Source organism: Procambarus clarkii, chromosome 88 (genome assembly GCF_040958095.1).
Source record: "Procambarus clarkii isolate CNS0578487 chromosome 88, FALCON_Pclarkii_2.0, whole genome shotgun sequence".
Taxonomy (NCBI): Eukaryota; Metazoa; Arthropoda; class Malacostraca; order Decapoda; family Cambaridae; genus Procambarus; species Procambarus clarkii.
Window position 1 is genome coordinate 16,697,358 of NC_091237.1, and position 15,938 is coordinate 16,713,295.

Genomic DNA, 15,938 nt, shown 5'->3' on the forward strand with positions numbered 1-15,938 from the left:
TACACCTGAATTAACAACACACCACTCTCCCTACACACACGGTTCCAAAAATTCTTATTTCCACAAATTCCTATGTCAAAGAAAAGGGGAAGCACCACTATAAACATCTATAATACTGCACTTATCGTGTTTGTTGGAGACCGTCCACGACACAGGTCTGTTGTCACTGCCTCTCTCTCCCAAGTGACTGACAGGGGCTTGCACATGTCCCTGTCTGCCTGGTTCCAATAATGTCCCCTCTCTATACATGTCATACACATTTCTCAATACTTCATATATATGTCTTATAATGTTCCAGGCTGTTTTTCTACATTTAACACTGTTGTTTCTCTATATTTCCTTGCATTGAATCTGCTTTTTCTTAACCATTTTGTTTAAATTGGGTTTTCTTTTTAGGAGATTACATTTTCCTGTTGAGATGATGCTCTGTGCATCTGAAAGGGGTCAGAGTTCCAGACTTTTTTTTTTTTTTCAACATTTAGCACTGCTATTTCTCCCTACACAAGGGTCTCTCTCTCTTACAAGAGCAAATAGGCTCACACTCGTTTTTAGAAAATTCTATTGTTTACATTTTGACCTGCTGACCTTACGGTTGATTTTCTGGTGAGATGGCAAAATGTCATTGCTCTTTGCACCTCTGTGAGGGGGCAAGGTTCTGGCCCTGGTCCCTGGTAAGTTTAAAGAACTCCGGGGCTGATGTGACGTAGTAGATATCTTGAGATGATTTTCGGGGCTTAGCGTCCCGGTCCTCAACCAGGCCTTCTTTTTGTTACACATCCCCAAGAAACCAACCCGTCCTCTTAAAAATAATGTCGCTTTTCACTCGTATGCACGCTATAACCAAAAATGGACATAATTTTAAATGAAATCGGCTCACGAAAGTGATGTACTGTCCCGTTTTCTGTTTGAGTCCTCTGGCTTACTCGGAAAGGTTAAGAGAGGAAACTTTCAATTAACATTTTCCATGATGTTTTGAAACTTAAGGGTCCTCTGGTAGGTTAGGTGAGCAGGAAATTCTCCTTAACTTACTGTTGTGGAAAAAAAAAATTCCAAAATTTATTTAAATTTTTTTTCATTTTCAAATTACGGCCATATGGGCAAACGGCCAATTCAGCCGTAATTTGTAAGAGGACAGGTTGAGGAAGCAGCCCGTAGCAGCTGTCTAACTCCCAGGTACATATTTACTGTTAGGTGAACAGGGGCATCAGGGTGAAAGAAGCACTGTCCATTTGTTTCCTCTGGAATTGAACCCAGAACCTTAGGATAACGAATCCCGATCGCTGTCCACTCAACCTGAAGATATCAGTGTACTATATTTCTTCAGGAAACTACCATAACTGGCCCAGAAATTTGCTTTTCATTACACACAGTGCTAGTTTTATGGCGAGATAGCTTGGAGAGGTTTATTTGGTTAGATTAGGTAAAGCTGTTATTCCCATTAATCATCATGATCAACCCATGTCAGGTATGCTTTTTCTGGCCATTACAAAATTTTGTAATTGTTCAGTTGCTTACCTGCATCACTTCAAATATATGTAATGCAATACTGTAATTCTCAAATGGCTTTAAATTTGTATAAACGCTTGCTGGAGATAGGCTGAAGACGCAGGAGTATTCAGGACTAGTTCCACATGCAGCAAACAGCTGTAAAATGCAGAGAGAATTTTTACTGGACCAGAATTTGTTTGGACAGTTAGAATTTGTTAGTGATGGTAATGAATGTGGTACTGGTCTCCTATTACTGTACAGGGATGGGTAAAGTATATATTTCATTCAACATTTGTTAAGAACTGCTAAAAATAAAAAAAATTGTGTAAATCTAGTTCAATAAGCAGGGGAAAATATAGTACACATTTTGTTCAGTAATTTTATATTTATTTTCAGTTCACCTTGTACTGTGAATTGAAGGGAAATAAACCAGACTATCGTCATGCTATGGGCGGGGAAGCAGCACAAGAGTTTTATGCAGACTTTTGTACCCAATTATGCAAGCAGTATAAAAGTGATAAAGTCCAAGGTAAAAAGAGTTTAACTTTGTTGCTAAGTTTGGAATCATTTCACAGAAAATTTTATATTTTTTTTATTGAATGATTTTTGTTGTATACAGTATTTAGAAATGAGAAAGCATGTCATTGAAAAATTAAACTATTCTTACCTGACATTAACCAGAAAACTGGTGTGGTTTTCTATTTGCAAACATTCTTTGTAGTAATTGGCATCAAAAACAATTCCATGCAGCATGTCTCTCCACATTTAGTTTACTTTGTCATATCAATTAGAGTCCAGTTCAACATGCTGTATCCATCACTACTGATTCACTTCTTTATTTTTAGCTTTGTTAGATATTTAGTTCCTCTTGCAGTTATGGCATTATTTTGAATTAGAACACATTCTCTTAGGGATGTAAGGCTTTCTTCCTAAGGGTACTAGATTGCAACCACTTAAATATGGATATCATATATCAAAATTACCTTGAAGTGGCGGATGTGAATATCAGAAGAAATTAAAATCCTGAATGACATTTACTTTTATTCTTTGCTTAAAATAGTGGACATTTAACCTTTAAGGCAGGCTGAGGAATCATAGAACTGATTACCCCCAGGACGTCGACTAAAGCGAGCACCTTAACTCTCCCTTAATGGGCCTTATGGAACTAGAACAGACCTGTGTAGGTATTGGGTTGCTGGCCAGCACTTCAAGTTTTAGAATGTAAATATCTGCCAGTAAAGGGTATGGGCAAACCACATTGAAGACAGGAATTGTAGATGTTTATCTCTCAAAATGTTTGGTAATATGTTTATTGTTTGTGATGTGTGTCTATGTATGTATTAATACAATGTACTGAACGGGGTGAGAATAGCTTGAGCTACCTCATCCCTTTGTGTGTATTTTACTTCAATAAACTTATTTCAATTTCAACGTTGAAGACTAGCCGTGCTCAAACCTGGACATACAACATGTATACGATTGTGCCATCTCCTGTAACAGTATTGCGGGTCTAGCTAGCTATCTTAGTTTTTCTATAAAGAATGTAATGGTCCTATATGATTAATGACAAAACTCAACACCACCTTTTACAGTGGTGACTAACTTCAAAATACAGCTGCCCTCTCCACCACCACCATAACAAATAAGTGCCAGGTGGCATGCTCCATCCCAATATTTCCTTACTGGTTTTCAACATTTACACCTATCTTTTTGAATGTCTGAGGTATGTTCTTTGTGCCCATAAATTAATATTTTACATCTTTTTCAAAATTGTATGCTTGTTTAGGCACTCTTCCAGCTTTAGAGGTCCATCGGTTCTCGAGACTCGTGCACATACCCTGAATATTTAGCATCCACACATAAGATTCGAAATAGCTCTGGGCATTTTTTTGTGAATAATACTTTTGTCTAAATTAGGCCAATATTACAGCCCTGTCATACAATTCACACATCTCAGCAAAGAAATGAAAAGATGCAGTGTGTTTTAATTGCTTCAGAAATACATGGCAAATGTAAAAGCTGCAGTACTTTGATGAAGGAATTCAATGTTGGATACAGTATACATACGCTCAATTTAAAGTTACTTGCAGCTATACCCTGCTCAGTATTTATGGAATTACATAAAATCTGAAGTTGGCAAGTCAGCCATTGTATGCCATTTTTAAATGCCTAGTAATATCATTTATTTAATCTATTTAAATGATAGAAATTACAAATAAAATGTCAGCCCTCAATGTACAAGAATTTGAAGATATACGAATTTGTTTAACACTGATAATTCAGTATACATACTGAAATAATTCAGTATAAATACTGAAATAAATAAGTAAAAATATCCTGGGGCATATCACATTAGTGTAAGTGCTCTGTCAATGTTTGCAAATTGCTAGACATACATTGCATGGAACTATGCAAAGACAAGACAAAAGACAAAGACATAGCTCTTAGACAAAAGCTACACGGAGAGGTTAGAGGCATTAAATATGCAAAAGCTAGAAGATAGAAGAAAAAAAAGAGGCAATATGATCACTATGTACAAAATAGTAACAGGAATCGATAAAATTGATAGGGGAAGAATTCCTGAGACCTGGAACTTCAAGAACAAGAGGTCATAGATTTAAACTAACCAAACAAAGCTGCCGGAGAAATATAAGAAAATTCACTTTTGTAAACAGTGGTAGACGGTTGGAACAAGTTAGGCAAGGTGGTGGTGGAGGCCAAAACCCTCGGTAATTTCAAAGCATTATATGACAGTGCTGGGGTGACGGGACACCACGAGCGTAGCTCTCATCCTGTAACTACACTTGGGTAAATGTAATTACTTCCATACTACATCACAGCCAATTTTTTTTGTCCTGATCAGGGAATGCATTGCAATTGTCCCCATGTGACATATGCAGCCAAAGAGTCGAAGTTAAAATTTGAACTACTGTATGCTATTATTAATCTTTTGTGTAGTGTTAATGTAAGAATTTATCAATGTTTTACTATCAGTGTATGTATACAATTATTTATGGGTTGGCATGTAACATTATCTGGCATTGTTTAATATCAAGCATGGTTGGGAAACAACTTCTTTATCTGAAATTATGAATGTTTTATTATTTGTTTTTGCAGATGGGAAATTTGGAGCTATGATGCAAGTCAACATTCTTAATGATGGTCCAGTAACAATCAACATTGATTCTCCTCAAAGGACTGATAATTCTGCTAATAAAACTATTGGTTAACTAAATGCTTTTATAAGGCACAATAATAAATTATTCACATTGTATCTTTAATAGATCTTGAACCCTAAAATTAAAAATACATTTATAGATGGTAATTTCAATACACCAAACTTGAGAACCTCCATTCACTTATGATGATGCTCGAGCTGCTACCATGTGTTTAGCTCGTGTAAATGCTGCTAAAACAGATGATAGTTGCAGTTTTTCTGATGCACCTGCACACAACCTCACCTCCACATCAGACAACTGTGCCACTAGGTGAACACGAACTTCAACTGGAAAATCTACTAAAAGAGCATATATACATTAATCAGTAAATATGGCTATTATAAAAAATTTATTTTGCAGTGTACTCTTCCACTATATTAAATGAGTAACATTTCACTATATGTACTAGTTGTCCATAGAAATAAAATGTACTTACTTCTATGAATGTATGTGTGCAGTTCTGTTAAAATATCTTGAAGGGCAAAACCTTTAGCAGTCTTTAACTCGCTCACATCTGTTCCCATATTAAGGAATACTAATAATGCTAGCAAACTTATTTTGGCCTATGTAGCAAACCTTCAATGAAGGTAATTTCCATAATACCATTATTTAATTTTTTTTTTTTTTTTACTAAACTGCCAAACTAATAATGAATACAGTAATACAATTAAGACACATTCCAATCAAAAAGTTTCTCACTACAGTATATTAACCCTAGTGCTGTGATATTTATTTGGGTGTTATCTTGAAAATTTTGAATGAGTTTGGGAAATTGTAAAGAAAATCAAGGTAATTTGGGGAAGAAAAAATAAAATTCTAAATGCTGTAGTTTGTCCTTGGTTGGCTGCAGTAGTAAATTGACCCCCCCCCCCAAAAAAAATAGTTTCATAAGAAAATATTTTGATGATAATGTCTAGACTGTTTACTGCAACATTTGGCAAGTAATTAATTATCAAGGGAAGGCACAAAGCCACGAAGACTATGTAACACTGCCAGCATTGAAGGATATTCCCAAGACACTAAATATCACTCAGGATGCCACTAAGAGAACAAAAGGTGATAAAGTGACCAACATCAGAGGGACAGTATATTATTCACCAAGGATACTCTACTGAGGAACAAGCGACCTGGAGGGACATTAGGAACGCAAGATGAATGACCATCTTGAAAAGTAGAACCCTCTACAAGGAGGTGCAAGACTAAATGGGATGATATTGTTCAAACAAAACGGAGCAGGACCCTTGGGGGTTGGGGGGCACATGACCTTCAACAAATATAAACTTTATGAACTACTTTTTTCTGTTTTGATTTTTTGGGTCTATATGCAGTCCAATTTTTTAAAATGTAATAATCATTCCACCATTTAATGAACTTTACTTCTGGCTAATGCCATTCAAAGTTCTCTCAAAAATATATTATTCAGTTAGAATGTTCACAATCACATTTCCTGAAATGATCACAATTCAGACATTAATTATGTAGTCAAAGGATTAAAAGGAAATCATGACAAAAAAAAATCGAATTGTCAAATGTGGATGAGGGGCAGAAAAGTTTTGCCCCCTGATAACAAAAAATTTGAATGTTTTATGTTATAAAGTAAATATTTATATTTGCCAAACTTTAGGTGTGCAACAAAGTTTTTAAATTAAAATATAGAATGTATGTACAGTAAATGCACAAAGAAATTTTGAAAATAAATGCAGCTGCAATACTTTCGGTTTCCATGCATACATAAATTTGTGTAGGAGTGGTTCAATCGGCCTGACCAAAACCCAGAATAATCACACCAATTTAACTAGCCCTATCCAGACAAGACAAATATTTCACAAAATAAGAAAAGGATACTTTTGTAGGCTATGTCAAATTGTTCATTCAGCATCCAGTTTATAATATTTGTGATATCTGAGCGAAGAGGATGACCCACACAAGTGTAGACGTTATCCTCTGTCACCTGAAAAACACAATGTTGAAAATAATAATTGTCAAGAATGAAACAAACTTTATTATAAACATACTACTTGACTAAGGTGCAGGGCAGAGCTAAATGTTATCTCTCTCTTATTTAATAGATTCAGTGAATACTGCCATAATAATGTATACAGTACAGGACAGCATACTTAAATCACCATTAACACATTAGTAGGTCACCAAAGCACATTCTAACTCCTGTATGTGGTGATAAAAACCCACACTGGACGAAACCCCTCTATCTAAAGGAGCCTCGGTACCCAACCCATCTTCCTAATAGAATGTTGCATTTTGACGTATACTTTGCCCATGACCAAAAATCGTCGATACTAGAAAATGGTAGAGGCTCACGCATAAAGCCCGGCGCATTAGGGAGCTTGAGCTACGCTTTGAGTGACTGTTCGGACTCGGTACTGACAAATTATCTCAGTAAGTTAGTTTCAGGGAGCCAATGGGGGTCTATCAGAAAGAGGAATTTTGTTACATTCAATGCTGGGTTTTTTATTATAGCAAGCAGTTGTAGATTGAACCTCATCTTCCCTCCCCAACTAAGTAGGAAAACCATCTTAGAAGTTTTGTCACCCACAAGACAAAAGTAAACACGACCTGCACATGAGCCATGTCCTGGGTGGACCCCGGCTCCGGGTGACACTTAAAAAGACCTTACTCAGACAACAGATTAATCTATTAAGTGTATTATTCTTAGGCTAATACTATTTTATGGTCATATGCAAGTGTTGTAGGATGTAGGTCAATACAACAAGATTTTCTAAGGATACTGCTCAGAAGCTACAAAAAGAAAAATCCCAATAAGGTTACATTGCTCAGATTCATTAGCAGCGGTAATTTCTTGCCTAAACTCCATTATTTTATGTCAAGTTAACACAATGAGCCATTTTAGTCATTGAGCAGAAACCTCTTAAAAGAAATCTGACCATCAACAAGGTATCCCAACCACAGTCATAAAAACAAATAATAACACACTTGGACACACTTTGATAGACATTAGAATATGCAGAAGACTGATTCTGACATGACAGCATATTCACCCAGTCTACAAAAAACACTTAAAGAGAGGTTACCTAAAGTAATGCAAATAGTCACCTAGGAGAAAAAACAGGGACACTATGTAAGACTGAACAGACTACTATATTTAATGATCACACCTTCAAGAGGTGGAATCTAAGATACTGCAGTGTATTTGCATTAAAATAGAATTGAAAACTTTTTTACTCATGGGACACAAAAACCAAATGTTCCAAGATAAAGATCCAAGAGTATATTGTTCAATACGATGCCATCTTGTGGGTATGAATCGAGAAAAGGCAGTATTTGAAGCACTCGCCCGGAAAGTTATTACTCTGGAATATTTGCTTTTTGCATGAAATCCTACTTACGTCTTTATAAGCCATTGCTGTTGACTGCAGTATGTTTAACACCCTCCTCATGTCCCCTCCTGACAAAGCTAATAATGCCTTTCTTCCATCATCTGTTACAGTGACCCTGTATAGAAACATTTATTAATCATTCATCAAAATGTTACACATACTGTACTACTTCCTTGTTGTTTTCTTTGTAAAGAAACAATTTTACAATTCTCAGCCTTATGGACATGCTTTTAAAGGAAATTATGTAGAAAGTAGTACCACATCAAATTGTTTGGATGTGTAATAATGGAATGATAGTCAGAATACTTAGGAGGTACAAGCACTTTGCCCCAAGAGTGTAACACTTAAATGCAGTGTTGACTATTTTAATGTGTAATGTACAATATGATTTGTGTACTGTGATTTGTGGATTTGCAGCCTATCCTCCTGTTTTGGTAGTACTTACAGTAATCATGAGGACCATAGTACACTGCAACTAAAACTTTATTGTACTGATGTACAATGCAATTAGAAAGTAGAAATCTATACTATTGAATTTGGACAAACCAGAAAAGGTTTTGTATTTATGTTGCAAAGACAGCCTAACCTAGCCTTCCTAGGCCTAATACACACTATCTGAGGCATAATATAGAACGTATGTGTACTACAAGGATTATTTGTTTTTTGTTTTTTAGTTTTTTTTTCTGATTAAAGTAATAGTACCAAATTCTACTATTTAATTGCTCAGTACATCAATGTTTGTACTATGGTGCACACAGTTACAAAAACTACTATCTAAACAGGAGGACGGGTTGGGATTTGTACTTACTGGATTTGTGAACCTGTTGAGAGACCTGAAGTAGAGGAGGGTAGAAATAGCTTCTATCCTTCCAAGATGCATCCTATTGTCTAAATAAACATACTTGAACTTGAATTATGTAGAACCTTGAGGAAAAGATCACTTGGAGGTAAATTATTTAACATCATACCTTGGTGCACATTGTTAAGATGTTCCTTTATCACGAAAAAGAAATTGTAACTCACTTTGGCTGTGGTAAAGTGAAGTAAATCTCATGATGTCATTAATAATGAGTGTTCGTGTTCATGGCACTATCACCCATTGGAGGTTGTCCTGGACCAGGTGTGGGAAAGAGCTGTCACAGATATTTTTACATAATAAAACACTCTCCTGTTATTACACTGTATACATAGGTTATATATAACTATCTACATTTTTATACACCATAACAAGCCACTAAGCATTTCTGGTGTGTGTGTGTGTGTGTGTGTGTGTGTGTGTGTGTGTGTGTGTGTGTGTGTGTGTGTGTGTGTGTGTGTGTGTGTGTGTGTGTGTGGTAACATTGTAATCCAAGTATAGCACAGCCTCACATGCTAGTCAGTTGCCAACAGCACCTGACACAGCAAAATGCTTCACACTATACAGCTCATCCTCCTGTTTAGGTAGTACTTATAGCAACGATGAGGACCATCGTATATATATTGACAAAGGTAATTAGAAAAGTAGAAATTAGAACTATTGAATTTGGACAAACTGGAAAAGGTTTTACATTAAGCCTCCACCAGGGATCGAATCTGGAACCTCAGGACTATGAATCCGAAGTGCTGTCCACTCAGCTGTCAGGCCCCAAATGTTCCACACATTTTCTTACATAAATTTCTCAATTTATGATACACTATTGAATAACATTACTTAAAGAAAAAGTGACATTGAGATAAATATGTAAAGTGACTGCTCCATGAATGGTCACAAATCATAACATCATTTCAAGATTTCCTACCTTCACCATGGCCAAATTAAGTCAATTTTTTTTTAATTTCCCATGATCAGGGAACTTGCCTTCCAAGCACTAATTGCACTTACACTTTATTGAGATTAACGATGCAAGAGATTAAATATGCAGGCGATGAGTCACAATAACGTGGCTGAAGTATGTTGACCAGACCACACACTAGAAGTTGAAGGGACGACGACGTTTCGGTCCGTCCTGGACCATTCTCAAGTCGATTGTGATGAGGAGGTAGGGACAGGCAATAAATAGGCAAGAGAGAGCTGAGGAGGAAAGTAAGGTGTAGGGGATAGTAGTAGTAGTTCTGCAGTTCTCATTATTACTACTATCCCCTACACCTTACTTTCCTCCTCAGCTCTCTCTTGCCTATTTATTGCCTGTCCCTACCTCCTCATCACAATCGACTTGAGAATGGTCCAGGACGGACCGAAACGTCGTCGTCCCTTCAACTTCTAGTGTGTGGTCTGGTCAACAAGAGATTAAATACATGTCATACAATAAAAACACAGTCTGCAACCTTACTTTTCTTGTTCGATGACATAGTTCAACCTGGGAAGGATTTGGTCCGATGACAATGGTCCAAATCTAAATCGAGTGCATCGTGACTGAATGGCTGGGATGATTTTACTGAGATAGTTGCAGATAAGGCAAAATCGAACATTGTCCGTGAATTTTTCAATTACTGAAAATATAAAATTAGAAATTCAATTGATTACAATGTATGTAATAAAGTTTGTCATCAAATATACAATAGCAAAATGAATTACCAACCAGCTGATGTGGGATAATGATCATGGATACTGCAACCAACTCAAATTCAAAAGAAGACATTGTGTAGTTTCCGGGGATCAACGGCCCTGCAACCTAGTCTCTGACAGGCATCTGACCAGGACCATCAAAGGAGGACCTTCCTCCTAGTCCTGAAGGAGCAACTGTAAAATATCCGAGCACTCCACTGAGGGTGAAAGACAGAAATGCAGAAACCTCTATATACAAAATGCTTCTGGAAACAGCTCAGACTTGGAAGGGTGCCCTCTGAGGAATCCATCTCAAAAATCAAAGGAGGGGTACAACAAACTCCACATCTTATTACTCAAATACCCCTCCTCAGAGGGACCCAATCAGAGAGAAAAAGTACCCGGCAACTTACCTTGGGGTCCTCCTCAGCCCTGGACACCCCAAGAACAGAAGGCACTGGGGGGTTATCTTGAGATGAGGTTATCTTGAGATGATTTCGGTGCATAGCGTCCCTGCGGCCTGGTACTCGACCAGGCTTTCTTTTTGTTACACATCCCCAGGAAGCAGCCCATAGCAGCTGTCTGACTCTCAACTGACTGTCACTTATTTACTGCTAGGTAACAGGGGCATCAGGGTGAAAGAAATGCTACCCATTTGTTTCCACCTCCACCGGGGATCAAACCCAGAACCTCAGGACTACGAACACGAAGCGCTGTCCACTCAGCTGTCAGGCCCCTCAGAGGGGCCTGACAGCTGAGACAGCTCTGCAGGGGCAGAGATAAGTAAAGAGGACAGAAAAACAGAGGACACCAGACACAGAGGACAGAAAAATGTCTTCCTACAGGTAAGGATCCATGGCTGTAACCCCCCCCCCCCACTCAAAGAAACAGAAGGCAGCAGATCCTTGGTGGGAAGACCAGCTCAACTACCTCTTCCATTGAAGTGGACAGGGCAGATACCAGAGAATGCTCAAACACATCTAAAGTGTCACTACCATAACCTTCAGACACTTCAGAAGTGGAAGCACAGAATGAGGAGGGCCTAGGCCCACTGAACAATGCCAGACAGATACAGGAAAGTAGATGGAGGAGCAAACTTTGAGCAACTAGAAAAAAATCCAACTGCTCCAAGTCCGAGTCAAGAAAGACAAAGGGGCCGACTCTGGGGCAATCACCAACACAAAACCACAACCTATGTATATGGGCAAACCTGGCCTGTAAAGTGGCAGCTGCCTGATCAGCCAAGTCCCTAGAAGTAAAGTAATGACTACAAACATCGCAGACCTCAGGATGGACAGTATCCCTCGCCTAACAGGCAGAAGTAAAAATGTAAAGTTGTAGGAGTGGCCACCAGAATACATAAAAATTGAGGCACACCCTTCAAACTTACAACCTGTGAGGACAAAATCAGGAGGCCAGTAAAAAATAAACCTTCCAAAAACTGCAAAGGGCTTTCCAGTCCCAAAGAGTAGACCAAGCAGGAATGACTGGGCACAGGGGCCTCCAGGTGAATATTACAAACACCGAAAACAGCCTAGGGGCAAATGTGGCTGTTAAGGGCACAAGTGGCATGCCATATATTAAGCACCCAAGCATCCTGTGCTACACTTATACAAAACCCCCAGACAGCACCCATCCACTAAGCCTGACAGAGGAGTCAATGGTCTGTCTACTGATAAGGATGAGGTAACAAGCCCTTGAAAGGGAAAGGTGCCTCATCCTGGTATGTATGAGGCAAAATGACTGAGGTTCAAGGCTAATGAATTGAGGAGGAAGGTGCACATTTCCCTGGTGATCTGCAGGAGGAACTAACAAGAGAACTATTTAACAACAGGATATTTTGTTCATTTCGAGGTTTTGTCGTCTCATTTTCTATCCCTTGTTTACCTCTTTGTTTAGCTCTTTGTATGTTTTGGTTTGCCCACCTTTCTGGTGGCTTTTTTTTTTGGTTAGAGTAATCTAGAATCCCCTACTGCCCCTTTACAGGGGACCAGGTGTTGGCCTCTGGTCCCCAGTAGGCTTACAATAACTCTCAAGGGCCTGGTATGAATTGAATTGGATGGAGCTATCCAGGTAGCTAGCACCAAGGAACCATCAACAGGAATCCTTCCAGAAACAACACATAGGCAGGTAAGAGTGGGATGTATGCACAACATTATAAATACTGCTGGTAAACAACATTAAGGAAACAAAGCAAAAATAATGCTTATAGAAATAAATTATTGGCAAGATTAAATTTTGAGGCCACTTTCAGTATTGATGTATAACAAGATGTTCTTTAAATAAACAAAATGACAAACCCTACAAGTAGGAAATGACATTCAAAATACAGTACTCATCTTCAAAACTAACCAACATTTATCAGAAAATCATAAACAAGAAATGATAAAGTTTGCAGTACAGCATTTATATTGCTTCTTTACTAGATCAGTGCACATATTTGTTTTGAACTGATTTAAGGCATAGGTTGGAAAGAATATGAATTAAGATATTTGTCTCACCTCTCCTTAATGCATTCTGTGCATCATTGGTCATGGCATCAGCCTCATCTAAAATGACAAGCTTGAACCCAGACTTAAATATGGTGCGTGTACTGGCAAAGCTGAGTATCTGTTGCCTCACAACACCAATACCGCGGTCATCTGAAGCATTCAGTTCTAAAACCTGTAAACATTGATTAATTATTAAATATTTAATGAATACATACTGTAATAAATTTAATTTTACAAATTCAATATTTAATCCTTTTATGTTATATACATACCATAGAATTGAACTCCTTGGGAGTATAAAGTTTGCGAGCACATGCAAGAATAGTGGATGTCTTGCCAGTTCCTGGTGGACCATAGAAGAGTAAGTGTGGTAGATGATCCTCATCAATGAACCGCTCAACTGAAGATAAATACAAAATAAAGGACGCATAATTAGTGATAACAAAACTGCAAACAAAAGAGCAATAGTCTACTGCAAAATATCGAGCTCTCTTAGCCCTGCTTAACCCTTAACACTTGTTTCATGTGACAACTTTGTGTTGAGCACAAACAAATTAAATATTACATTTTTGTTTCTAATGTTGTTACAATGCATTCCCTGATCACAAGAAACTTAAAACAAAAATGGCATGTAGCTAAATTTGGATATGGCGGAGTGGAAAACTGTGATGGCATCACTAATTCACGCTTGCTGATGAATGAGATGCCCTGTGAAGGTTGTCTGGGTGGCAGGAGTTGCCATATATACTGTATATCTATACTGATTTACTTCAGTATCACTAATTCATTCACTGTTTTTTATAGTTATATTATGTAATAGTAATTTGAGAAATATTTAATAAATTGTGCAGAACATTGATGCAGACGAAAATATTCATGTCACTAATATGAACATGTTCACATGTTGTATTCTTTGGACAATTAAACATACTAGCACCACATATCTTGCACCAAGTTGCAAGTACAAGACTACATACATTGATTGTATCGTAATTTATTTTCTTCATATTTTTATTGATATTACCCTGTTTGGTGGGGCTTGCCCAGAATCTGACAGACTGGAAGCACTATGAGCTCCAGTAGACGCTGCACCATCAGCAATGAACTAACCTGGGAAACTGTGAGGATAGGCTGTCTGGTGGTGGTATTTCGTACTAATGAGTTTCAAGCTAGTTTCAGTGAATCTCTTGTTTTGAGTCCCTTCAGAAAACTAACCTGGTGTAACTAAAAAAATATCTATACCAGGTGTAACTAAATGTTACACCTGGTATATATGTATTGTACAGTACTATAAAATATAAATTAACTAACTTACTTGTGGAGATGATATCCTCATGAGAGATAAGATCCTGAAGAGTTTGGGGTCGATACTTCTCTACCCTACAAGACAGAAATTAAAATAAACAGCTTGTTAATTTACAAAAATACAATATTGTCATTTTTTCCATGACGGATGTTTCTGTGTATGCATTAACATTGTAGCATTGAATTTACTATGCCAACTACTACATGCAAAATCCTTACCCCACTTTGGAGGCAAATGTATCCTGAATTACGAAGTTTGGTTTGGTTCGATTAGCTCAGCCAATGATATTTCCTCATATTGTATTACCATATAAACAGCAACCAGTACTACTTTCACAGTACACTGAACACAATTAACAAAGTTTAAAGTTGCTTGTTTTTAAATATATTAATTCATTGAAAGCTGATACAGACTATAGTAATCAATATATGTTTAAATCTCAGTGAGATTTAAACAATCTCCCTTTGAAAATTATTTATTGATTACTATTTATTTTTTGTATTAAATAACCTCTAGCTTAACCCACTCCAACCTAACCTAACCAATTTTAACACTTAGAAATGAGCTTCATTACCATGCTTATGTAAGATTGGGGGTACAGTCAAATCATACACAAGACAATTCAACATTATTTTCTGTTTGTTAAACCTGAATATATTGTTTGGTTAGAATGTATTAGCTTAGATTCAGGTGGGCTGGTTTGGGATGGGCTAGTGGGCTGTGCTTGGTTGGTCTGGGCTAGAATTGGGGCTGGTCTGGGCTAAGTTTGAGGCTTAGGGCTGGGTTTGAGGCAGGGCAGGACTGGGTTGAGTTTGCGGCTGGGTTTTGGCTGCACTGGGCTGAGTTTGGGGCTGGGTTTTGGCTGCACTAGCCTGAGTTTCAGGCTGGGATTGCGGCTGGCTTTAGGGCTGTTTTTTATTTCCCTGAGGTGATGTTGGGCCTGTTTTCAATGTTTATCCTTGCTACTGTTCCTCTAGAGTCTACTGTATTTACATTACAAGAAATCCTTTACTAACCATGGTAAATTTTGATTTTTGTCATCGTTGACACCCATGGTCCCTTAGTATGAGCCTGCAGGCGCGTGTAGTGTTGTTGTATGTGGTGTCAGCTGAGCTCTGGGCGGGAACGTTTACTCTCCAGGCATGGCGGGAGAACTTGCTGATGGCGTCGCAAATAATGAAAAAGAAAATTTGCCAGCATATCAAGCAGATAAATGGCAAAATTTCTGTTCTCATTGATGAATCAACAAGCCTGAACTTGTTGTTCAAGCAACCTTGATAGTTGTTGTTGCTACATTTACATTTATACATACATTTATTTGAAATGCCTTGATATATTTGATACATTTATACCTTGATACATTTATTTAAAATGTAAAAGTGATAAGGAAAGTAATCCCCATTTCATGTTCTTACATCTAATTGAACTACCTGATCAGAAAACAGCAACTATTGCTAGGCATCTATAGAGCTCAGCTGTCTCAATTATCATGGGTTCGATGACTTATATTTGAAACAGAATCTTGTAGTATTTGCTAGTGATGGGGCAAGTGTC

At 37.6% G+C, this 15,938-nt stretch overlaps 2 protein-coding genes across 3 annotated transcripts in view; one reads left to right on the top strand and one right to left on the bottom strand.

Moving 5' to 3' along the window:
• LOC123745841 (D-aminoacyl-tRNA deacylase) overlaps window positions 1-4,805 on the top strand; it is a 47,832-nt gene extending 43,027 nt beyond the window's left edge. Inside the window, exons 5-6 of the mRNA XM_069317594.1 lie at window positions 1,885-2,017; window positions 4,606-4,805. Coding sequence (XP_069173695.1) covers window positions 1,885-2,017; window positions 4,606-4,718 — 246 coding nt within the window. The 3' untranslated portion in view covers window positions 4,719-4,805. The remainder of the gene's footprint in view (window positions 1-1,884; window positions 2,018-4,605) is intronic.
• On the bottom strand, window positions 2,517-15,583 carry RfC3 (replication factor C subunit RfC3). Of its 2 annotated transcripts, none has more exons than XM_045726904.2 (9): window positions 15,401-15,574; window positions 14,394-14,458; window positions 13,351-13,478; window positions 13,088-13,250; window positions 10,372-10,531; window positions 8,072-8,177; window positions 6,552-6,657; window positions 5,143-5,220; window positions 2,517-5,005 (listed from the first exon to the last, which is right to left on the bottom strand). In XM_045726904.2, exons 1-9 carry the CDS (start codon window positions 15,436-15,438, stop codon window positions 4,848-4,850), a joined length of 1,002 nt encoding a protein of 333 aa, XP_045582860.1. In that variant the 5' UTR covers window positions 15,439-15,574; the 3' UTR covers window positions 2,517-4,847. The 2 variants fall into 2 exon arrangements, with proteins under 2 accessions (XP_045582860.1, XP_045582861.1); XM_045726905.2 differs by having other exon boundaries at window positions 4,715-5,002; window positions 15,401-15,583.
• Between the last annotated feature and the right edge of the window lie 355 nt (window positions 15,584-15,938).